The sequence below is a fragment of the Thalassophryne amazonica genome, chromosome 2 (assembly GCF_902500255.1).
Source record: "Thalassophryne amazonica chromosome 2, fThaAma1.1, whole genome shotgun sequence".
Taxonomy (NCBI): domain Eukaryota; kingdom Metazoa; phylum Chordata; class Actinopteri; order Batrachoidiformes; family Batrachoididae; genus Thalassophryne; species Thalassophryne amazonica.
The window spans coordinates 134432312-134458211 of NC_047104.1; the positions used below are offsets into that span (position 1 = coordinate 134432312).

At 42.2% G+C, this 25900-nt stretch overlaps 1 protein-coding gene across 1 annotated transcript; it reads right to left on the reverse strand.

Moving 5' to 3' along the window:
- Positions 1-1871: 1871 nt before the first annotated feature.
- LOC117531011 (alpha-2Db adrenergic receptor-like) lies at positions 1872-24648 on the reverse strand. The gene is made up of 3 exons (XM_034194009.1): positions 24296-24648; positions 1962-3166; positions 1872-1931 (listed from the first exon to the last, which is right to left on the reverse strand). Exons 1-2 carry the CDS (start codon positions 24620-24622, stop codon positions 2009-2011), a joined length of 1485 nt encoding a protein of 494 aa, XP_034049900.1. The 5' UTR covers positions 24623-24648; the 3' UTR covers positions 1872-1931; positions 1962-2008.
- Positions 24649-25900: the final 1252 nt, after the last annotated feature.

Consider the following 25900-nt stretch of genomic DNA (forward strand, 5'->3'; position numbering starts at 1 on the left):
TAATGTATTGAGGGGCCATTCCATTCAAAACTTTAAAGACAAACAATAAAATCTTAAAATCAGTTCTAAAATTAACAGGAAGCTAGTGCAAAGATGCAAGAATTGGGGTTATGTGATCGCGTTTCCAGGTCGCACTACAGCGTCCTGGACTAACTACAGATGGGAAAGAGCTTGTTGGCTGATGCCAACGTGCATTACTGTAGTCCAGAGGACTTGATATAAGAGTGCACAACTTGTTCAAAAAGGTTAAAAATAAAAACGGTTTTACCTTTGATAAAAGACGGAGATGATAAAAGCACGATTTCAAAGCACCATTAATTTGTTTGTCAAGTTTAAAATCGCTGTCTATAGTGACGCCAAGGCTGGTGACTTTGGGACGTACAAAATCCTTGAGAGGTCCCAAGTCAACGAGGGCAGTTCCAAACAACATAACCTCTGTCTTGCCCTCATTAAGTTTTAAAAAATTCTGTGATAAGCAAGCCTTGACATCACACAGACAGTCAACTAGGGGTGTCAGGGGGCAGAGGCTAACGATCAGCATAAAAATGGTAGGCCATGCCATGTTTTTTAAAAATCTCTGAGTGGGAGGAGATATAGAGCAATGAGGATGGGTCCCAGGATAGAACCCTGGGGGGCTTCACAATGCAGAGGGGCTGAAGATGAGGTGGAGTCCCCCAGCCTGATGGAGAATGACCTCTCTGACAGGTAGGACCTAAACCACTCCAGAACAGTCCCCCTGACACCCACACAGTCTCTCAGGTGGTCTAAAAGAATTGTGTGGTCAGCTGTGTCAAAAGCTGCAGTGAGGTCTAAAAGCACTAAAATGGCTGAACTGCCAGAATCAGTTGTTAAAAGCAGGTCATTAAAAACCTTTAAAATTGCAGACTCTGTCCTGTGAAATGCTTTGTACCCCGAATGAAATGGATCCAATGTGCCATTTTTATCTAAAAAAAAAGGCTGCAATTGTGCATTTCTCTAAAATTTTCAACAGAAGCAGTAACTTGGAAATAAGCTGATAATTTGAAAAAGCCGTGGGCTCCAAGCCAGGTTTTTTGATCAGTGGCTCCACAATAGCTTTTTTACAAAAAGAAGGCACAATTCCACAAGACAGACTACTATTACTATCTCCGACAAAAGAGCCAATGGTGTCCCAAACCTCCTTAAAAAAGCGAGGGGGGACCGGGTCAGTGGGACAGGAGGAGGGTTTTAGTTTCTTAACTATTCCTGTCAGCACAGTCGGAGACACAGGCTGAAACTTGATAAAAACAAGCGAGCACTGATTTGCTACACAATGGCACACTGGGGAGGGTGATATATTGACCCTAATGGAATCAACCTTATCAATAAAAAAGTGGAGACATTTTTCATACATTTCACTTGTAATTAAAAACAGAATCAATTGTTTCAAAAAGAACGTGAGGCTTGCCAAGATTGTTTAAAATCAAGTCTGAAAATACTTCTTTTTTTTCATCTTTAACCACCCTCTGATAATTATTCCAGCTATCTTTAAGAATCTGCAGCAGTATCAGGCTGAACAACATGCCCATGAAACACGACAGGCATCGTCACAAACACTTTTATCTGGACAACAGCGTCACCATCAACATCATTTTGGACAGGAAAACCAAAAGATAAAATAATGCCCATAATAATGTCAGTAATGTCTACACAATCTGGCTGAGATTAACTCACTCACCCACATTTTGCTGCCTAAGACCAACCAACGCAGAGAAGCTGTTGCACTGCTATTGCATCACTGAACTTGTGTTGCAGACATGTTCTCATCGTACATTTGAGTCCTCATCACTTCCCTTACTTTATAAACACTAATAGTAAAGGAGTGTTTGAATAATAAATCAAAACTCAACCAATACGGCAAGCCCTTTAATGTCAGTAAGACAGCACAGTGCAAAACAAGATTGTGTGCGCAAACGTTTGCTCCTCGATTGTGTGACTGCACGACTCCCTGTGTGCGGCACGGCACGAGTAACACACACACATTAAGATCTCATGTTCGTTTATGAGTCTCAAATAAAATTTTCTTGAAAGCCCTCCTGAAGTCACGGTTAAAAATGGTGTATATGATGGGATTTAGGCAACTGTTGCAGTATCCAATCCAGAAAAAGAGGTTAAAAAGTGTGTCTGGGATGGTGCAGTTCTCCCGGCAAACAGCGTGGAGACTGTAGGTGAAGAAAAACGGGAACCAGCAGAGGACAAAAACCCCCATTACCACTGCCAGAACAAATGTGAAACGCTTCTCCCTCATTTGTGCCATTTTATTTTTGGAGAGAGACATCTGCCTGCTTTGGAGAGGCACAGGAGAAGGGAGGAGGAAGTGGTTTGAGCAGTGGTCGGATGATGCCCATGATATGGAGGCGAGTGATGGAGGAGGAGGATTTAGCCTGGTTACTGTTCCATCAGCGCTCTTTCCCTCCTCCGTTTTCACCTTCCCTCTGCCTTTCCTAGCGAATCGGAGAGAAGAGGAAAATGTGTTTTTCACATCATTTTGACAGTTCGTCTCCTCTAAGTCAATATCGTCCAGCTCTCCTTTTCTGGCGTCGCTGCTGTCGTGCTCTATGTTGGAAGAACTCTGGCGGAGTGCAGGCTGTGGGCTCTTTAGCTCGTACTGCGGTGTGTCAGAGCTTGCTCCCTTTCGTTGGCAGGCCCGGTTTGCACCCACGAAGCACGTCTCAGACTGCGACGGTTGCCGTTCCATCATGTTCTTCGCCACAAACACAGTGGATGCTCGCTGCTTGGCAACGCGGTAGATCTTACAGTAAACAAGTATCATGATGACTCCAGGCGCAAAGAAGGACACCATGCAGGATGAGAGGATGTACCACGTCTGGTTGTTGAGAAGACACGCCTGCCTCTGAGTACCGTTGTTCTTCTCCCACTGCATCGTTTCCACCTCCTGACCCTCATCGTTCTGTGTCATGAGGAGCGGCGGGGAAGAGATGACGATAGATATCAGCCACACAATGCTGATCATGGCTTTAATCCGTTTTGGGGTCCGCTTGCGGTTGTAGCTGACAGCTTTGGTGACTGACCAGTAGCGGTCAAGGCTGATGGCACATAGGTGGACAATGGAGGAAGTGCAAAAGAGGACGTCCAGAGCCAGGTAGAAGGAGCACCAGGTGGAACCAAAGTACCAGTAGCCCATGACCTAGGAAGAAGAGAAACCAATGAAAGATGTTGATGATGATTTCCAGTTTAAGCACCAGTAATGAGAAAACAAAATGCTTGTTGAATGGGTTGAAACAATTCCTTGAAGACTTTCTGTAAGATGATGAAAATAAAAATTAGGGTTGAGATGGCCAATGAAAATCATGAGTCGACTAGTTGGGTACCATTAGTCATCAGCTAGTCGGCAGCTAAATTTGACATTGAATGAATTAAGCCAATTTCGAATCTTCATGGTGAAACTTAAACGTGACATTTATTTGAACAAATATGAGCACAAAATCACAAAAAACAGCATTAGCATGAAAACAATACCTGCGTTCGACTAGTTAGCTAGATGTAGTCAACTATTACAACTAGTCGTCCTATTCCAAATTAAAATTCTTGTCGAATTTCAGCTTCATGAATTTATTTAATACATCAAAGTATGATATAAGAAGATAATCTCTTTTTTTGTTGTTGTTGTATTTGTTTTGACCATTGAATACAATCCATACATATTAATCTATAGTGATACTGCCCCAAACTCTATTAACCTATTCCTAACCTACTGCAGATTTTTTTAGAAAGTGGCCATGTTGGTTTTGCCACATAATGCCAAAGTTTGTAATACTTACTGCTACATTAAATCTGACACGTATAATGTACGTGTGGCTGAAAGTGGACCCAACTGTCCTTTAAAGCTTTTAAGACCACTCATGCAGTACCTGTCCTCTGACCTCATGTCCATTAGCTGTTCTTAATACTCAGCATGTTGCAGTATTCTGTGGTGCAATATATATACTGTGCTGCGATACAAAGCAAAAAGTAATTGTCCCTTCCTGATTTCTTTTGTTTGCATATTTCATTTTAAATTTGCAGCCTAAATTTACCATCAAAGAAAACCAGACTAAACATGCCAAACATTAAACAAGTTATCAAATAGCTTTAATGTCAAAAAAGAGCTATCCCTTAGTAACTACTCGAAAGATACCTTAATTCAGTCGCGCTAGACACACCTGGAGCTGTGTTCAATCAAATCATCACTTAAATAGCTTAAAAAAATGCTTTTAATTGAACAAACAACCGCAACCCCACATAAAATGCAGGGCATCCAAAAATTGGAATCGAACCCAGTCTTATTTTAAGATGGCAATTGTAACGTCTTATGTCAAAGAAAAAAAACTATAGAAGACATAAGGAAGAAGGAGACTGAAATACATCCATTTGGGAAGTGTTATAAATCTATTTTGTCAAACCCTCAGGAGTCACAGTGAGAGTAGGACTGTAACAAAATAGCCTAAACAACTCAAAAATTGATTTTTAAAGTAATAAATACAACTACATTGATACACTGACCTCTAATCTGATCTAAATGTACTATGAAACTGTTGATGGCTCGATTTTAATGTTATAAATCAGTTGAGTTGAGCTTCTTTTGTTGCTTCTTCCGTGTCTACAAACTGTGGAAAAGTTCAATAAATAATAAATAAGCGTAAATCTGTTCAGTGTTAAGTGTTCACTGTTCAGATTGACTGTGTTTTATACTGAAATTAATTTGAATATTGTCAAAGGTAAAATTGACAAATATACACAGAAATTCTCGAGAAATACTTTGTTGTGATTGCAGGAGGTGGTAATGGTAGAAAATATATATTTTTTTAAATATGCTTACATCCACTTCAGAGATTGTGCATTGTGTAATTTGGGAGATATTTCATATAGGAAGTGGGTGTCTACCATGACAAGCCCCCACCACCACCACCACCCCATGAAAAAAGAAAACTGCAATATATACTGTAATTTTAATGTAATTGTAAATGTAAATGTAAATGTAATTGTTTAGACTTCATGATTAGTTTTGATGAACTCTGCATTGAACACAACATTCAAGTTTATGATATATAATGCTCCTGACTTGGTAGTACTTGTTTTAGAGAAGCCACAAAAGCTACATAAGTACTGATATTATTACAGTGATCATTACACATGTAATTTCAAGTCACAGCATGGCAAGTGGTAGTAAATCAAGTGTCATGGCCAAGCCAAAAACAAGATCTCAGGCTAAAGATTTTGATAAAACCTTTGACAATGGTTTATGTTCTTAAAGTTTTTGAAGAGCATGGCATCCTCCTAGGTTCTGTTATTCACATAGTGTTACTGAAATAAAACCTTTGACAATGGTTTATGGTTTTTAAAGTTTTTGAAGAGCATGGCTTCCTCCTAAGTTCTGTTATTCACATAGTGTTACTGAAATAAAACCTTTGTGAAAGAATTGTGTTTATAAAGTTTTTGTAGAGCATGGACAAACATTACACATAGCAGAATAGCCAGATAATTGAAAATAGACCATACTTTGTTACATTCAAGGGGCGGGGGGTTATTTTCAAGATATAGGATTAATTTTGATGCCAAAATGCTGGTATTAATATTGTGAATCATTTCCCAAGTGGATGTATTGAAATTCTGACTTGTGATTTTACCACCTCCTGCTATTGTGGCACTGTATTTATTATTTATTTATTTATTTGTCCATCTGTCTGTTAGCAGGATTACATCAAAACTACTGTGCAGATTTTGACTAAATTTTCAGATATTAGGCCATGGAAAACTCCACAGAATTTTGGAGGTGATCTGGATCAATATTTCACTTTATACAGGCTTTAGAGGATTACGTCAAAACTACTTCACAGATTCTCACTAAATTTGCACCACAGATAGATTATTAGGGCACAGAAAGCTCTACTGAATTTTTGAGGTGATCCAGATTGGCGGACGTTAGAAAGCTTGGATTGCTCTTGTTTATATGTTTCTTTTATACATAAAGTAACAATATGTATCACTATGGAGAAGTGGTTGCTGTATAAATACTGTCCATGGACTATGTTTTTCACCTTTCAGTTGCTTCCATTTGTGCATGGCCACTGCAATGGAACCAGCACAGATCAACATTGGGATGTGGCACCAGTTTTGCACTGGATCCTCTTCCTGACACAACTCCAGTTTTATCTGGTGAAACCAACACAGCCCCTTGTCTTCCTAGGAGGTCTGCCATCCAAATACTAACCAAGACCCACTTTGCTTAGCTTCTGTGATCTGACAGCAATCTGTCAGAGTACAGCAGTTGCTAGCTGCAAGCAAAGCTCCCTGAGAGGAAGCAATGACACAGTAAAGTGACGCTTTGTATTTTACTGTGAATGTTTACGTTAATTTCACTTAACAGCTTTTTTCATTTCACCTTCATTGTGCATGTTATGACATATAGTGCTTGGGTGCATATACTGTCACTTGCAACAATGTGTGGTGGGAGACTTGGTACAATCAACTATACCAGGATCCAAGAATAACCTTATTCTTGGATGCTTGCAAAATCGTAAAAAGTCATGTACCAGATTTGATTAAACAGGAGTCGTTCCACATCAGAGGCACAAACCCCCGCGTCACCACCACGGCATTTCTCCTGCCGCCTTTCTGACATCCAGCGTTTCTGCCCCCCTGTTCTCTTATTCTTATTCTTATATAGTAGCAGAAATACTTCTTGGTTATGTCCTGTAAAAACTGGACTTTTATGTTTGTTTGAGATGTAGGGGGGAAAAGTTGCAGAAACATTTTACCTTATGCTGTTTTGTAACAGTGTTAAGGTATTTTTATTATGTTTTGATTATTTTATTTTTCATTGCATTGTATGATGTTCTGTATTGTATTGACTTAGAATAATTGGGCAGCACAGTCTCGTTTGAGGGTAGGCACTAAAGGGTTAAAATATGAGGCATATCATGCAATTATCCTGCATCTTACTACAGTATATGTCGTGTTTTTTGCTGATGACATACTGCAACAACTGTATATCTTTCTAGGGGGCAGTTCCACCACAGAACGTCATTGCTTCACTTTGTAACCTCACATCACATGCGCTGATACCAAATGCAAACAATAATGAAATGCAACAGCTTTGAACATTTGCCGTAATGATGTGTCAATTCTCACACAAATCTTACAAAATGTCAGAGAGGTGACAGCACCACGAGAAGTCAACAACATGGTGACCTGCTCACATAACACTGCACACAGACAATGGCAGCAACATCGCAAGGTCTCTCTCTTTCTATTTTGTGCCTAACACTCTTGTGAATATATTATCTAGGTTTTTAGACTTTGTTATTGTGTTTGTGTTATGTGAACATGTGAGAATCTCAAGTGATTTCGATGTTATTTATAATGACAATTGCCTTGAGGCACAATCGCTTCCTGTTCATGTTGTTCTGGGGGAAAGTGAAGTTTTGGAATATTTGTTTTAGCAAGGGTTTAGGGGTCTTGCACATGCAGGACCATCAAGTGGTCCTTTGAAGGAATTGACGTTTGCACCGTCCACTGCAGACTTTTTTCTTTCTTTGTTTTTGAATTAGGATTAACAAATTGTCATTTTAAATAAGTCTACTGTTAATAAATTCTTTTGTATTTTGGAACCACTTCTCTCTCATTTGCAATGAACCTGTGTGTCTTGAGTTAGAGTTATTCAAATTAGAGAATTTCCTGAGTGAAATTCCCAGGGTGGTGTCAGAGGTTTGACTTACCATGTTATGCATGATTTCAGATTGTCACAGAATTAAGATAACTCTTCCACTTTGCCATATTTGGTGTCAGAAGTGGGATGCAAATTGTGAGCAGAGGGGTGTGTTCTGTTTTTGTTTTTGTTTTTTTTTGGTGAACAGCAACATTTTTGTGTTTGTTTGTTTTTATTTCTTTTCCAGGGCAAAGCAGCAGTTGGCTTCTGTGGGAGTGATTTCCCCTCTTATTTGGGTCTCACTTTTAATCAAGAATTCCCAGTGTGGTGTCAGGAGTCCGACTTACCATGTTCATTCATGATTTCTAATTGTCTCATGATTAAGATAACTCATCTGCTTTGCCACAATTGCAGAGCCTCTTTGGCGCACAAGGGATTGTGGGATATGTCAGTAGGGTGAATTGATGCATATCACTCTATCTTCAACTGCTTACTCCAATTATGGATCACCGGGGGGGTGCGAACCTATCCCAGCAGGATAGGCTCAGGCCTGATGAAATGATCACACCCCTAATATTCACAACTTTATGACTTAAAATATGTCTAAACTGGTGAGTTGCAACTGAAGCCACTTGCTGGATTGGATGATTTCTGTGGCGGACGCTGGACGGACTCTGTTGTAGGAACAGACTCAACAAGTGGCTCGATGGCTCTGCGCCCCCAACAGTCACTGGACGCCTGTATGGACTCTCATCAATTGTTGTTGTGTCATGTTCTGTACTGTAAACCTTTTTGGTAGAATGGCCTAAGCAGTGGGTCACCCCTTTGAGTCTGATCCGCTTGAGGTTTCTTCCTCAATATCATCAGAGGGAGTTTTTCCTTACCACTGTCGCCTGTGTGCTTGTTCTAGGGGTTGGTAAGGTTAGACTTTACTTGTGTGAAGCGCCTTGAGGCTTTGTTGTGATTTGGTGCTATATAAACAAAATAAATTAAATTGAAATTGTTTTTGTTTTGTTTTTAGTCACTCCTGTACAGTTGAAATAGGCTGAGAAGAAAAATGCGTGTGTGTGTGTGTGTGTGTGTGTGTGTGTGTGTGTGTGTGTGTGTGTGTGTGTGTGTGTGTGTGTGTGTGTGTGTGTGTGTGTGTGTGTGTGTGTGTGTGTGTGTGTGTGTGTGTGTTCATTTCTGGTTGCTGCCTCATGCCCATTCAAGGAACTACAAGATTTTTCACATCTAGATTTGTTTCATTTCAAGACAGAAGTTGACAGAAGTTGGGATTTGGGTGGACTATGTTCAAAACCTCCATTATTGCTGAAACCCTCATCAGCACACGTTGTGGACCGGACGTTCCAGGCAACCTGGGGTCCATGTGGTCCACAAGAGAAAAACACGGGAATACTGCCTTAAAATGTGACTGAACTAACTTTTATTTGCACTTATGTTGAAGAAGACTTTCTTACATACATTCAGGCATTTTGAAATGAAATATAATTCTCAGAGAATATGCTTTAAGAATCAAAGATTGAATGCAACATCAGGAAAATCAAGGCTTGTATCAACACTTTCTGATAACATGATCTTAACCTAAACCTCATCCTATAGAAGATAAATTATACAGCAATTACATCTAGAAAATGTTAATTAAAATGCCCTCACCGCACACATGCAACCTGATTACAAAACTGTGAACCTTACTTTCATCTTCATCAATAGACGTTCATGTAATAATGCAAATACTTCTGAGTAACGCTAATTAAAAATGTCCTTATAGCACACATGTACCACAAATGTTCTGTTATCTACTGTAAGAATGATTCTCTCTCTCTCACTCACTCACTCACTCACTCACTCACTCACTCACTCACACACACACACACACACACACACTCTATTTATATGAACTCATCACACATGATGCTTGGTTTTGTGTGGGCTTTGTGCACATAACTTCCACATGCACAAAAACAATAAGGTTTATCAGTTTGAACATTAAATATCTCGTCTTTGTGGTGTATTCAATTGAATATAGGTTGAAGAGGAATCGTATTCTGTTTTTATTTACATTTTACAGAACATCCAAACTTCATTGGAATTGGGGTTGTAACATTTTTCAGTTATTGCGGTAATACTTGTATCTGTGGAGTTCTCCTCATTCTATGGATAATTCCAGTGACAGAATGTGTCCAATAATCTGGACAATGTAAAAGCCATGGATGGCTATAGTTTTGGGAAAGCTGAAGCAGATATCAAGGAACCAAAAGGGCTGTACTGTCAGAGAGGTTCTAACAAAAAGAAGCCAGGCTTTAGCCAATGTTATGATAAAGAAGAGTGGAGAACTGCCTTCCTCAAATGGACACACGGGGAACTCCTGGATCTTCCTGATACACCCTCTGCAGAAACGGCAGAGTTGAAGAACTTTGGGGGATTCTCTTCTAAATCTCTGGCAAAGCCCAATGAGGTAGATAACAAACTCCACAGTGACAATTTGTCAGAATGCACTGGGAAGATGGTCTCCTAGGACAAGCCATTAGGTGAGCACCAGAGGCAGCAGAGGACAGAGGGTGGAGAGCAGGAAGAGGACAGGTCAGAGAAGACTAAGTCTCCAGCTGGAGCATCTATAGATAGAGGGGGCAGATGACATCAAGAAATCCTCCCAGTGGCTTTAAAAAGCAGGAATGAAGGACAGCACAGAGGCTGTGATCATGACAGCCCAAGAACAGGCACTTGGCACCAGATCAATAGAGGTTTACCACACACTGCAAAAAGAGAATGTTTGAACCAACTTAAAGTGTTACAATTTGTAAAAAAAAAAAAAAAAAACCTGAATGAATTAAATTGTTTGAACTTAAGTTTGTAAGTTAGAGTTGATTTAACTTAATTCATTCAGGTTTTTACAAATTGTAACACTTTTTTAAGTTGGTTCAAACATGCTCTTTTTTCAGTGCACTAAAGAAGACGAGAGGCACAGGATGTGCAAACACACCCCAAGACAATCCAGAACCAAAGAACATATGACATACACTGAGGAAAGCCTGATGGACAGATCTTATAGGGCAGGGTGCGAGGAAAGTTTCTACAAATTTAAGCTTTCCATAAACATGTTCATTTCTGTGCAGTGTAGACACAGTATAGACACCACAATCATGCAGTTTCACAATGGATCATCACAAGTCAACCATTTCTGATGTTTGCACAATGTGAGAAATTACACATCAAAGACTGTTTGATTTGAAGTTTTGAAACAGGTGCCCAAAAAGTGGTTAGTGCACTTGGTTTCAGTGTAGATGATTCCTGGTTCAAATCCCACCCCTGCCACATTTCTCCATGTAATGTGGAGTTGCGTCAGAAAGAGCATCTGGTGTAAAACGTGTGTCAGTTCAACATTCAGATCCACTTCAGATTTGCTGTGGTGACCCTGAGTGCAAAACAAGGGAGCAGCCAAAGGGACTTAATATAGGTCTCAAAATGTCATTATTTCATGGCAATTTCATAGATAGATAGATAGATAGATAGATAGATAGATACTTTATTAATCCCCTCATGGAGAAATTCAGTTGTCGTACAGTAGCAAATCCGGTTTTAAAAGACAAAAAGACAATAAATATGTAAAAGAAGTTTAAAAAAAAGTAACATAACCCCCACACACACAGCTAAATCAGCGATAGTCATTGTGGGCTCGAATAGCAGCAGGAATGAAGGATCTCCTGAAGCGCTCTGTCCTACACCGAACGGACAGGAAGCACTCAGATCTATTACTCCTCTGGACGGACAGAGTCTCATGCAGAGGGTGTCTGTTGTTATTGAGGATTGCCTGCACCTTCCGCCTCATACACCTCTCTGCAGCTGCCCCCACAGTGTCCAGTGATCCCCCGATCACTGACTGGGCCCTCTTAACCAGCTTAGACACCACAGCAAAGAAAAGGACAGCCATGACAACAGAGTGATAGAACATAAACAACAACTGGTTACACACATCAAATGACTTAAGCCTCCTCAGAAAAAAGAGCCTGGTGAGACCCTTTTTATAGAGGCTGTCAGTGTTAAAGTTCCAATCCAGATTATTGTCCAGATGGACACCAAGATATTTGTATGTGTGCGCACATTCAATGTCCTGTCCATGGATGTTTATTGGCTGCATAAAAGTCTTTTTATGATTTGAATTGTCAGATGGATGACAGACTAAATGTTAAAATCAAAGTTTACACCAAAAATATTTCAAAGACACTTAAATGACCTTTAAAAAAAAAACAACAAACTTTGTTTCCTGTGTCTTTTGCTTTAAACGGAAAGAAGCTGCTGCTTTCCACGGCATCACTTGGGGGGGGGCATTACTTATTATAACATTAAATTGCCGCACAAGCTGTAGATTGTTTTAGATGCAAGTACCTGTTAAAGAATTGGTGCAAGCATTTTTTTTTTTTCCTCCTTTTTTTTTTTTTTTGCAAGTGCTTTTTTGCATTTGTAAGTTTGTTGTGGAACACAGGAACAAACTGTAGAAAACTATGAAATCACTGGGATGCAGAACATACTTGCGAAAGTGGCAATACTGCAGAAGGGGCTCAAAAAGGGAACAAAGCAATAGCTGAAAGACTCACAAAGTGTGATTCAGTGGGCGTGTCTCACTGAGAAAACAACAGAGCAAACACAGGCGCTGAAGCCTGAATGACTTTGTGTAAATTTGGCTTGCAGCAGGTACTACTAAGTTTTGACATTCAAAGACAGAAAATGGAAAATTGCAAAAGGTTGATAAGAACAAAATTTGTTAACTATTGGTGCAGATGAGATGATTCAAGCCGAGCAGACATCTTTGAAGTTTAGGGATACAGAGAAGATGGAGTACATTATCCCAGATGTTTCTGACAATCAAATGTTTAAACAAGGGAATTGCTTTTCATTTAGAAACCCACCAGTCATCACGTTGTGGTTTTTCACTGCGACGTGTTAAAAAGTGTGATCATTTCCTTTACCTGTCCAAATGTCATTCAGTCTAACCTGACCCAGGTCAGGTTGTGTTCAGTCTCCTGTCTCTGTGTCAGTATATAATATATTTGAGAGGGCCTGAATGACGTATCAGCTTTGATAATCACAAATGACAGAGTGAACTAGCTTCTTATGGACACATGAATCCCACCACAGCTACATGAGGTCCCCTGATTAATTGCAGGTGTTTGGCAAGTCAATATATTTCAAATTACTTTGAGGTAGCTTTGATCACATCAAAGCTACCTCAAAGCACTTCACACAAGTAAGACCTAACCTTACCAACCCCTAGAGCAAGCACACAGGCAACAATGGTAAGGAAAAACGCCTTCTGATGATGTTGAGGAAGAAACCTCGGGCAGTCTAGACTCAGAGGGATGACTTAGGCCATTCGAACAGTTACAAGGTTTTACAAAGTTTTACAAACCTAAAGAAACAGAAAACGAGAGTAACATCAAAAAAGTGTATTATCGAGATGACCACGCAAGCAATTGCACCAGAGGCAAAGGGTCATCCAGCACACTGGGGTGCAGGGCCAGCATCCATCCATCACATCATCAGTGGGTCTGTTCTCCTGGTAGAGTATATTCCAAAAGCAGATTGCAGTGTGCTGTGTCAGCTCCAGCCATGGCATCTCGTAGCCATTTCTGCACCCTGTGGTGTGCAGCTGTCAGCCTTGTGCAACATCATCAGTGCCTCGGACAGAGAGAAAAAGAGTTGAGTCAGTTGGCCGGAAAAACTGCACATAAGATACAAGTTCACCAGCAGTCGATAGGAAAGCAGAGAGAATACGAAGGTGATGCCTGGCCGCTAGACCTAAGCCTGGTCATGTAACTGATTTCTTGTGGTCATGTCATGGCAGAAGCAGCTCATCATTATTAAGAGCCTTCCACACCAAATGTGCTCAGGGCATTAAACGTGTCGCGCATTGCTCTAAAACCCATTATTTTCAATGAGAAGCGCCACCAGGAGCGGGCACCATGGCTTGTCGGCAGGCCGCCGCCGTCAAAGTTCAACCCAGTCCATCTCTCACCACTGTGTGCTGTAACGTAGCGTTGCACGTCCAATAAAAACTAAGCAGCAGGCCAAAGCACGGAAGATGACAGAGTACAGAAATGTGTCTGGGGAACATCTGAACTCTAATTTATACACAGCATTTTTTTAAGAAAATCCTTACATGTACTGTAGCTGTCAAACTTGATTGTACAAAACGTGTTCAGCTTGTGTTGTCTTTCTTTTATTTGCACACTGGAACAATGCTGAAAACAGGCTCCAAACAGGTCCAAGCAGTGTTTTGAGTTAGCATCACTAATGTGTTAAAACAATGAAAGGTTTTGGCAGGATTCACACCCACACGCCCTCGCTGTCGTTTAATTATAATTTCATTTAGCATTCATTTAATTTTAACTCTTTTAATTTTTTTCGACAGTCTGTCGGATTTTGGATCCAGATGCGTGAGGAGTCTAACTCAGCCACATGGGGAGTGCAGCCAGAACATTCTGAGTGCCATTCCCAAGCCCGATAAAAGAGGAGCACAGAAGGAGGAAGGGTGTTAACCTTAAAGTTTTTCTAATCTCAGCCACATGGGGTGTGCAGCCATACACTCTGAGTGCTGGTCCTGAACCTGGATAAATGGATTGTGTCAGGAAGGGCATCCGGTGTAAAACAAACCAAAATGAAGATGCAGAGTGCAAACTGAATTTCCATGCCAGATCTGTTGAGGCCCAGTTTAACAACAACCGGCACCGATGCTGTTGCCCAACAGGGTGCTGGCAGAAATTGGGCTACTACTGTGCAAAGAAGAAGAAGAAGAGAAGAGCATGTCTAGAGACAGCAGGAGAAGAGGGAAACTAGAAGGGTGGAAGTGAGAGTCAGGACTTTGAATGTTGGCAATGTGACTGGTAAACAAGAGAGCTGGTTGATATGATGGAGAGAGGAAGGTAGATATATTGTGTGTGCAAGTGGAAGGGATTTATAAAGCGCCTTGGGGCAACTGTTTGTTGTGATTTGGCGCTATATAAAAAAAAAGTTGATTGATTGATTGATTGATGTAAGGCCAGGAGCATAGGCAGGGGTGGGGGGGGGGGGGTTCAAGTTACTGTATCATGGTGAGGATAGGAGGAGAAATGGTGTTGGGGTCATTTTAATGAATGTTTAGAATGTGTTGGAGGTTGGAGTGTTTGACATGTTGGTGAGTGGGAAGTTGGAAATTGAAGGGGTGATGATGAATATCATCAGTACATATGCCCCACAAGTAGGTTGTGAGATAAAGGAGAAAGAAGATTTCTGTAGTGAGTTAGGGTGGTGGAGAGTGTGACCAAGCATAAAAGAGTGGTGAGTGGAGTGGAGTGGACTTCAATGGGCATGTTGGTGAAGGGAACAGATGTAATGAGGAAGTAATGGGTAGAGATGGTATCAAGGACAGGAATGTGGAAGGGCAGATGGTAGTTAATTATGCAAAAAGGATGGAAATGGCTGTGGTGAATACCTACTTTAGGAAGGTGCACCCAGGTGGACTAAATTCTTTGTAGGAGATGCAAGCTAAAAGAAACTGGAGACTGTAAGATGGTGGCAGGAGAGAGTGTAGCTAGACAGCATAGGATGGTAATTTGTAGGATGACTTTAGAAATAAAGAAGGAGAAGAGCGTGAGAGTCCAAAAAAGGATCAGATGGTGGAAGCTGAAGGAGGAAGACTGTTGAAATTCAATGAGTAGGTGAGAGAGACACTGGATGGACGGGAAGCAGTTTGGACAACTGGAAAAGTATTGCAGATGTGGAGAGAGACAGCTAGGAAGGTACTGGGTATGACATCTGGACAGGGGAAGGAAGACAAGGAGACTTGGTGGTGGAACAAAGATGTCCAGGAAAGCATGAGGAGAAAAAGGTTGACAAAAAGAATTGAGATAGTCTGAGAGATGAAGAAATTAGACAGAAGCACAAGGAGATGTGGTATCAGGTGAAAAGAGAAGTGGCAAAAGCTAAGGAAAAGGCATACAGTGAGATGTACAAGCAGTTGAACAGAAAGGAAGGAGAAACAAACTTGTACCAACTGACCAGACAAAGGGACAGAGCTGAAAAGGATATGCAGCAGGTCATGGTGGTAAAAGATTCATATCATCACCTTTTACTGTATCTTACACTTTTAAGAATGCCATGGTGTATGTGATGAGGCACAATCAGAGACAAAACCATTTATAAGTCAGGTGAGGTCTGGGAGCATTTGTCGGTGCCACATGTCACCTCATCCACCACAAACACCTTGATCCCTGGATGGCAACCACCCAAGCAGAAAACCAGTCCATCCCCTCTTCTTGAGAATAAGCATCTATCTGCTTCAGCCAAGTGAAACAAGGGCATCCCAGGGGCTTATTTCAGCTGCTGGGGTCCTCAACAGCTACCTTAATAGAGAAATGCACCACATGGGTAAAATGTCATAGCTGATGTTCCCTACAATGAAGGCAATACCCCAAGTTCAACTATCCCCAAGTAACCATTCATTTGGGTACAGAAAGTCAGTACCCAAGGATCCTCCATCCAGTCATGGCTCTAGGTCACTGGTTAGTGTCCATGTCTTACACCCTTATAGTAAGATATGAAGCACCAAGAGTCTAAAGACTTGGGCCTTATCAGCATCAGAAAGCACCTCTTTCCAGTGACCTCATGACTCCATAAGCTCTTCTGAAGCATTGACCACAAGAACCCTGACACCTGAGATGTCTAACAGCAAGATCATCCCTATACAACTGCTTAAAGTAGCTGACTCAATGGGACGGGAGAGCAGAGACGTCTATCAGGAGAGCCCATAACTGCAGACAAGATGTGGAGTTAGAGGAACAAAGTGCTTCGAGTCCTCTGTAAGGAGGCCAGGGGTCATCAGACCACAGACAGTGAGCCAACTGATCACAGATTCTCCAAACAAATGTCTCCTTGTCTTCACTCATTCATCACAGCCCGCTTTCTCTGCATCCTGTATAGGCTGGAATTTCGATCAAGCTGTGCACTGCAACTCCTCCAAATCACATTGGCAACTCCAATGCAGTCTTCAGCCTGCATGCAGACTCCTGAGAAACAGTCTAATCATTAAGTGTAGTCAGATTTAATCCTGGGTACTGATCAGATGGCTCATCTGGAACACATGACATAAAATCATGGAGGATCTGCATTAAATAAGGCTTTAACCAATATGAGGCATTTACCTAATGAACCTTTTTGAATGCAAATTAGGCAAAGCTGCATTTTGAGAAGGTGTTGTTGGTGCTATGATGGGTCATTTTTTTTCATGTTGCAACATCACAGCACTTGGGGCATTGGCAGATGAATGCACTCTAATATGCGCCTTTGTTTATACTTTCTTTCGGTCAGTGACACACTTGGGGAATTTAAACAGATGGTCGATAAGAAAAAGAAAAATAAGCCTGGAATGAATGAATAATTGAAATGCAAGCTAACACACATTACCAAATATCTTGAAAATGCTTATAAAACAATTACTTCACAATTAATTGTATGATAAAAGAAAGAGGGCTTATTGGATTTTACAAATGAAAATATTAATCCATCTATTAATGGATCCAGTCAAAAGGGGATTTAGCAATCAGAAGATAAAGAAAGCTACAGAGAAGCATTCAGCGGCATGGCCAGAATTTGCAAAAACAAAGAAAGCACTTGAAAGTATTCTCACAGATGTACCGTTATCCATCAGTCGTTACCCAGCACTATTACCGTGCCTGCTAACCCACATCGAAGCTTCACTCCTGCTTTCACTAGCAGAAGTGACTTTACAGTCACACAGTAAACACTCTTAAAGGATAAAGGTTTTTAAATCATTGGTCGCAAACTGAGCAGTTGTGATCGGCGGATAAGTTTGGTGAGAAACTACTGCACGTTTCAGTTGCAGCAGAATGTACCGCGATGCATCAAATAAGCAACAGGTCCACTTTGAAGGACGTTGGAGCTGAAACACAACTGCCAATGAGATTTCCAACAATCACAACTTCATGTTGTGTTGTGATGAACATCAGCACTTACCCATTGTAAATGTTGAATTAAAATATAACGCAATGCTAAAATACACTTGGCCATATGAGCATAAAAATAGGAAACAGAATGTGTCCTTTTGACACATTAAAATAGGTCAAGGTTAGCCATCTTTGAACTTGCCCAAGGTCTGTGTCCCAAGAATGCTCCCTGTGAATTTGAAGACCCTGGCAGTAACAGGACTGGAGTTATGGTGAGCACAGATGGACGGACAGACACAAGGCCTTTGCAAAACCCAATGGCCATATTTTGGCCTTGGGTAAAAAAAAAATCACTGAAAGAATAGCTGGAGCACAACACAATAGTTGCTTCTTTATTGACTGACAAACAAATGACACTTTTTCTGCTTTTAATCCCAGCCACAGTCGTTTTCTTTGAAAAAATTAATCCGTGTGGTTTTGCCAAACACACACACACACACACGCACCGTCTGTAATACATTGGAATTTTCTTTCTTGCCTCTCCTTTTTCTCTTTCTCTTTCTTCCCCACATGCACTGCAACAAACCCGTTTGTATAGAGGAGGAAAACTTAGTATGTGGGAAGTCCAGCCTACTCATTCTTCAATAATTAACAACTGAATTTACTGAATGATACAGTGCTCTGTTCAGGAAAAGAGAGTGTGTGTGTGTGTGTGTGTGTGTGTGTGTGTGTGTGTGTGTGTGTGTGTGGTGTGTGGTGTGTGTGTGTGTGGTGTGTGTGTGTGTGTGTGTGGTGTGTGTGTGTGTGTGTGTGTGAGAGAGAGAGAGAGAGAGAGAGAGAGAGAGAGAGAGAGAGAGAGAGAGAGAGAGAATGGACTTGGTTTCAGGTCAGGTTTGGCAGTGCAGACTGACTCATAAAAATGGGCGGTTGGGTGTGGGTGCGAAAGTACTAATTAGTGGCATTGCATCATGAATTTGCCAAACAAGACATGCATATAGCAAATCACATTTCAATAACAAATTTGCACAGGCTTAAGTTAACAATGACCACCATGAGTGCTGTTGTCTGACAGGGTGATGAGTGTGAAGTTGGAAATTGCAGGTGTGACGGTGAATGTCATCAGTGCATATGCCCCACACATAGGTTGTGAGATGAAAGTTAAAGAAAATTTCTGGAATGAGTTAGATGAGGTAGTGGAAAGTGTGAAAGGCGATTGGAGTGGAGTTCAATGAGCATGTGGACACAGAGGTGATGAGGAAGTAATAAGTAGATATGGAGGAATGTGAAAGGGCAGGCAGGAGGTGGTAAAATTCCAAAAAAGGATGGAAATAGCTGTCATGAATACCTATTTGAAGAAGAAGGTGGAGCACAGGGTGATATATAAGAGTGAAGGAAGGTGCACACAGATGGACTACATTCTATGTAAGAGATGCAACCTAAAAGAACTTTGAGACTGTCAGGTGGTGGCAGGCGAGAGCGTAGCCAGACAGAACTGGATAGTAGTTTATAAGATTACTTGAGAGGTGAGGAAGAGAGTCAGAGCTGAACCAAGGATCAGATGTTGGAAGCTAAAGGAGGAAAATTGTCATGTGAAATTCAGGGAGTAGGCAAGACAGGCACTGGATGGAGGTGAAGTGATTTTGGACAACTGGAAAGTACTGCAGATGGGGTGAAGGACACACTAGGAAGGTACTGGGTGTGATATCTGAACAGTGGAAGGAAGACAAGGAGTTTGTTGGTGGAATGAAGATGTTCAGGAAAATGAGAAAGCGGTTGGTGAAAAAGAATTGGGATAGTCTCAGAAACTATGAATGGAGACAGGAGTACAATAATGATGATGTAAAGAAAAGTGGCAAAGGTTAAAGAAAGGACATAGAGGGAGCATCTCACTGGGCTGTGACAGCCTACAAACGGCATCTGAGTGGAAATGTGCACAGTTCGGCGCAAGATTTGAAGCCGTTCACCGCCCCCTCACATCAGTCGCTTGATTTTTGAACAGACCAAAAAAAAAATAAAAAAATGCATGATAAACTTTCTTTCCAAATTGTCACTTGAGTGCTTTGACCCCTCACCACAAGTCTCTGCAACTCAGAACTTGTGCAATATGTGAGGCAGCATATGAGGAGTTGATGCACACTTTTGCTTTTATATGATTGGTGAAGACCAGTGGATCTGGAAGCGGCCGGACAAGTCCAGCAGCCTCCAGCCACATGCAGCCAGCCGGTACCCTTAAATTGTGCACTCGCATGAGCGTGCTGGACGTGTCCTGTTCAGTCACAGATGAGCCACAGAACTGGATTCATTCTGTTTGCCTCCATTTATTTATTTATTTTTCTGAGGACAGAAGTGGAAGTTTAATGCTCCTGGTCAGTGCACACCTGGTGTGCCCTTGCGTAAGTGGGCTGGACATGTCCTGTCCGGCCATCTAATGGAACTGCATTTTATGCATAGCCCACATGTTAACGCACAATCCAGCTATGCACGCATGCTGGGCAATACTGTCTGCCACAAACTGTGTTTACTGTGTTTTTCTCTTTTTATTTACTTTTCTGAGGACTGCAGTGAAATAAGTCTCATGCTCATTATTATTTACAGTGCTTTTTTCTGCCTAAAGTCAGGGAATTTTGATAGCCTCTTTCACATAACACTGTAATAGTTTGCATCCATCCTGAACACTGTCTGCGCAAATGTATCCCATTTCAGCCATGCCAGTGGCGCTCAACATCTGTGAGAGTGGCATGTGGTATTCACACACAAATCCCTGTGCTTGCAAAGGCCGCGCTAGTGCCACTTGAGTTTCGCGTGTACGCTGCATGCCATGTCAGTGGCTCTTGTGTGGTATGTGTGCTAACTGCTCAAGATATGTAGCCACAATTTTCACTGCCACTCCAGACGCCATTCAGAAAGACAGTCTGCCGTCATAAATGCACGTCAGGAAGACCAATTCAGTGAGATTCCACATGAGAAAGTTATCACCTTTTCATCTGTTTTCATGTAATTTTGGTGTTTCTGCCTCTTCTTCACCAGTCACACGTCAGTTAGATACTAGTGAACCTTAATCTTATCATAAGACTACAGTTCACGCATTCATTCATTCATTTTCTATACCCGCTTATTCCAATTATGATATGATACGGTACGATACGATACAATACCATACCATACACTTTATTGTCCCATGGGGAAATTTGTCTTGGAGTCCAGGTGCTATGCAAACATTTCTGTATCAAAAATCAGTAATACAACAACAAACAGTGCACTGCTTGCATGCCTATGGAAAATTCATCAGCATACTGCACATTAATTAAGGGGTCAAGGGAGGGCTGCAGCCTATCCCTATGGTCATTGGGTGAGAGGTGGGGTACACCCTGGACAGGACACCAGTCTATCGCAGAGTTTAAATTTAAGGAACTTAATTACTGTATGACTGACATAAAAAAGTGAAGTCATTTTCAAAACATTTACAGTTTTTGTGATGTTCTAAATAAAACAATATTTTTGATGGGAATTCATGATGACACTGATGTGATGCGGGACATGAGACAGAGAAAATTTATGCACTCGATGCCACCCTCCCTTGGATTCCTCCTTCTGAATACATTCAGTCTCATAGACCACAGCTGTGTCATTACCCTCGTGACATAATTTCCAGTTTTGACCCACTCACTCACTCATCTTCAACCATTTTTCCGGGTTCGGGTCACGGGGGTAACAGCTTCAGCAGGGGACACCAGACTACTTCCCTTTCCTGTGCCACTTTGACCACCTCTGACTGGGGGATCCCGAGGCATTCCCAGGCCAGTGTGGAGATATAATCTCTCCACCTAGTCCTGGGTCTTCCCCGGGGTCTCCTCCCAGATTGGACGTGCCTGGAACACCTCCTTGGGAGGCACCCAGGAGGCATCCTTACCAGATGCCCAAACCACCTCAGCTGGCTCCTTTCAATGCGAAGGAGCAGCGACTCTACTCCAAGCTGCCCACAGATGACCAAACGTCTCACCCTATCTCTAAGGAAGACACCAGGCACCCTCCTGAGGAAGCCCATTTTGGCCACTTGTACCCACGATCTAGTTCTTTCGGTCATGACCCAACACTCATGACCATAGGTGAGAGTAGGAACGAAGATTGACCAGTAGATCGAGAGCTTCGCCTTTTTTGTTCAGCTCCCTTTTCGTCACAACAGTATGGTAGAGTGAATGCAATACCGTCCCTGCTGCGCCGATTCTCCAGCCAATCTCATGTTCAATCGTCCTCTCACTCGTGAACAAGACCCCGAGGTACTTGAACTCCTTCACTTGGGGCAGGGCTGTATTCCCTACCCGGAGTAGGCAATCCATCGGTTTCCTGCTGAGAACCATGGCCTCAGATTTAGAGGTGCTGATCCTCATCACAGCCGCTTCACACTCTGCTGCAAACCGATCCAGTGAGTATTGGAGGTCACCGGCCGATGAAGCCAACAGGACCACATCATCTACAAAAAGCAGTGATGAGACCCTGAGCCCACCAAACTGGAAACCCTCCTCCCCTCGACTATGCCTCGATATCCTGTCCATGAATATCACAGGATATAACAGGATTGGTGACAAGGCGCAGCCCTGGCGGAGGCCAACCTCCACCGGAAATGAGTCCGACTTACTGCAGAGCACACGAACACAGCTCTCACTTTGCGAGTACAGACATTGGATGGCCCTGAGAAGGGACCCCCTCACTCCATACTCCCACAGCACCTCCCACCTCCCACCAACTCACCACCAGATACTGATCAGTTGACAGCTCTGCCCCTCTCTCCACCCAAGCGTCCAGAATATGTGGCCTCAAATCAGATGATACAATCACAAAATCAATCATCAATCTTCGGCCTAGGGTGCTCTGGTACCATGTACACTTATGAGCATCCTTATGTTCGAACATGGTGTTAATTATGGACAGGCCATGACTAGCACAGAAGTCCAATGACAAACGACCATTCAGGCTTAGATCAGGGAAGCTGTTCCTCCCAGTCACACCTCCTCAGGTGTCTCTGTCATTGCCCACATGTGCGCTGAAGTCCTCCAGCAGAACAATGGAGTCCCCCCGGAGCCCATACAGGACTCCATTCAGGGATTCCAAGAAGGCCGAATACTCCAAAATACTGTTTGGTGCATACGCACAAACAACAGTCAGAGTTTCCCAACGTAGCGGCGCTCAGTCGGGGACTCGTGAGTAAAATTGTGCACAAAATTGGTTCATATTTGCTTAACATCCGCAATATGCGTGAAACATGCTTGTATGAGTTGGCCAACACCCGCACACGTCCACAATTATCCGCAGAGGCATGTTTTTCCGTTTCCAGGATTTTTGAGCTGCACAAAATTTTGGCTGCGGATGACATCCGCCTTACATACTTCATACATACTCAATACATACACAATCTATGGGCTGTATATTCGCCGTCATCCGCTGATATCCGCAACTGACAGGGATTTGCGGCTTGGCAGCGGACTGGGACAGTGTGTAAAATGGATATTTTGCGTGCCCATCATGTCCACATCACAAACTAAATAAGTTGTAGTGACTGCATACAGATTGGCCACGAATAAAGCGTTTTTATTACATCTGCTTTGCATCTGATTTGCGGCGGGTGTTGTTGTTTTGTTTTGTTTTTTTCATACCATTCTGTGTGTTCTTTTTTTTTTCATGCTGCGGTTTGTGTATTTTTTCATGCTGTAGCACATGTTTCCGTCTTGCTGTGCTGCACTTATTTCATGCTTTGGTGCACTTTTTTCATGCTGTAATATGTGTTGCGGTCAAACATTCATGACTATAACATGAAAAGATGTGATACTGTGCTGCAATGGTTGAATCCCTATCAAGGTTACATCAAGTTATCTTTCAAGTTCAGTCATAAAAACTATTTTTTAAGTAAGATTTAAAAAAAAAAACATGCATGTTTTTCTCTCTAGAAATGTGCAAATGTGTGCTCAGGCTGCAGTCATTACATACATAGTAAGTGTTGACAAAAAATGCACAACTGTGGATTTCCTGGGAAACAACACTGTTACTGCAGGCTTACTTGTAGTTCCTAGGGTTTGTAAGAGTAGAATGGGAGGCAGAGCCTTCAGCTTTCAGGCTCCTCTCCTGTGGAACCAGCTCCCAATTCAGATCAGGGAGACAGACACCCTCTCTACTTTTAAGATTAGGCTTAAAACTTTCCTTTTTGCTAAAGCTTATAGTTAGGGCTGGATCGGGTGACCCTGAACCATCCCTTAGTTATGCTGCTATAGACGTAGACTGCTGGGGGGTTCCCATGATGCACTGAGTGTTTCTTTCTCTTTTTGCTCTGTATGCACCACTCTGCATTTAATCATTAGTGATTGATCTCTGCACCCCTCCACAGCATGTCTTTTTCCTGGTTCTCTCCCTCAGCCCCAACCAGTCCAGCAGAAGACTGCCCCTCCCTGAGCCTGGTTCTGCTGGAGGTTTCTTCCTGTTAAAAGGGAGTTTTTCCTTCCCACTGTAGCCAAGTGCTTGCTCACAGGGGGTCGTTTTGACCGTTGGGGTTTACATAATTATTGTATGGCCTTGCCTTACAATATAAAGCGCCTTGGGGCAACTGTTTGTTGTGATTTGGCGCTATATAAAAAAAAATTGAATTGATTGATTGATTGATTGATTGACATCGTGCATGGGATCAGAAAATCTATTTCCTCACCTCATTCGCCAAGGAGAAGGGGATGACCAGAGTCGCCACAAGTATGTCTGCTGACGCAAGAGACACCAGGAAGAGGTTTTGGGGTGCTCGTAGTGCACGGCTGGTAAACACCGCCACCACGACCAGCACGTTCCCCACCACAGTCCCCAGGATAATCACCGTGACCACCAGCACGATGAAGACCGACGCCAACTGTGAGTGAGGAGGTAGAGGAGGAGACCGCGATGAGGAAGAAGATGCTTGGCTGACATTCTCCAGAGAAGAGCTGGGTGTTAAAGTGGCTGGTGTGGAGTCCATTACAGGTGTTAAGAGGTCTGTAAAATCCATCCTGGTTAATAACCGCTGCCATCCCCATTTTTCACCTCCTGCATACTCAACACAGGACGAGTGTCTTTGTCCCAGTCAGTGAGGAAATTACAGGGGGGGAAAACAGCAAAATCAAACAGCAAATAAGAAAAAAAATCAATGAATGAATGAGAGCAGAGGAGTCAGTGAAGAATGACAATGAAAGAATCTGTTTAAAAATAATTATCTGAACAATACTTTAAAAATTCAGAGAATTTAAAAGGTAATTCCAGACGAAACATCAATTCAGCAGCACATTTGAGCCCAGAGGTTTGACATATTAATGCTGCAAGATTGACCTACTTATTTGCAATGTAATGCAAAAAAATAAAATAACATAAAATAAATAACATACGGCTGCATGCTCTGATTGGAGCGAGATCAGAAAACCTATTTGGAATGCACAGTAACCTCACGCTGGCACATTCCAAAAACACAAAAACAAAAGATTGAAATGGAAAAAAGTAGAAGAAAAGACTGTGGAGAAGAAATCATGTGGCTGAGAGGCAGCAAAGGGGATGAGCGCAGCAGAAAATAGACGAAAGGGATGCAAAAAGGACAAGAGACAATGAAGAGGGGGAAAAATGAGGTCCTCACTTATATGCAAGTCCTCGCCGTGCCGAGTGAGTCTGTTGCTGCTGCTGCTGCTGCTGCTGCTGTTCAGTGATTCTGTACTGCTGGAATCAAGAGAGAGGAAAAGAAGAAGAGGGAGAATGAGGGGAGAGAGAGAGACTAGCAGATTGAAGAGATGAAAGGAAAGAGTAAGAGATGCATGGAGAGGAAAAGAAGAGAAGAAGGATGTAAGAGGAGTGGGATTAAGAAAATAGCAAAGGGCAGAAACTGAGTAGACGCAGAGAGAGAGAGAGAAAACAGAGGAGAGTGCTCAAAGTATGAGACAGGAGGGCACGATGAATAGAGTGGGAGGACAAGAATGGAGGAGAAGAGAGGCAACATCGATGATGAGTAGCTGCTAAAGAGAAACGAGAGAGAGAGAGAAAGCAGTCAGGCTTGTGTGCAACTTTTGAGTGGTTATTAATTTTCGCTCATTATGTTGAGACGAGTGAGAAACCTCATATTTATCAGACTTAATTTAGCCGCTGCCTGACGTGCACGTGCACTTCAGCATCAACCGGCCCGTGGCCTTGTTTGCTTTCTTCTGCCCCGCGGCACATATACATGGCAGTGACACGCTTTAGAAGGCAGGTGACTCAGACACCTGTTTGAGATGAATCGCTGTAATCCCACGATGCATTAGTCTGC

Excerpts from the sequence above, each read along its gene's own strand:
- LOC117531011 (XM_034194009.1), bottom strand. The coding sequence starts at position 24,622 with ATGGATTTTACAGACCTCTTAACACCTGTAATGGACTCCACACCAGCC. Across the intron at positions 3,167-24,295 it reads CCTTCTCCTTGGCGAATGAG|GTCATGGGCTACTGGTACTT; the intron begins GTGAGGAAATAG and ends TCTTCTTCCTAG.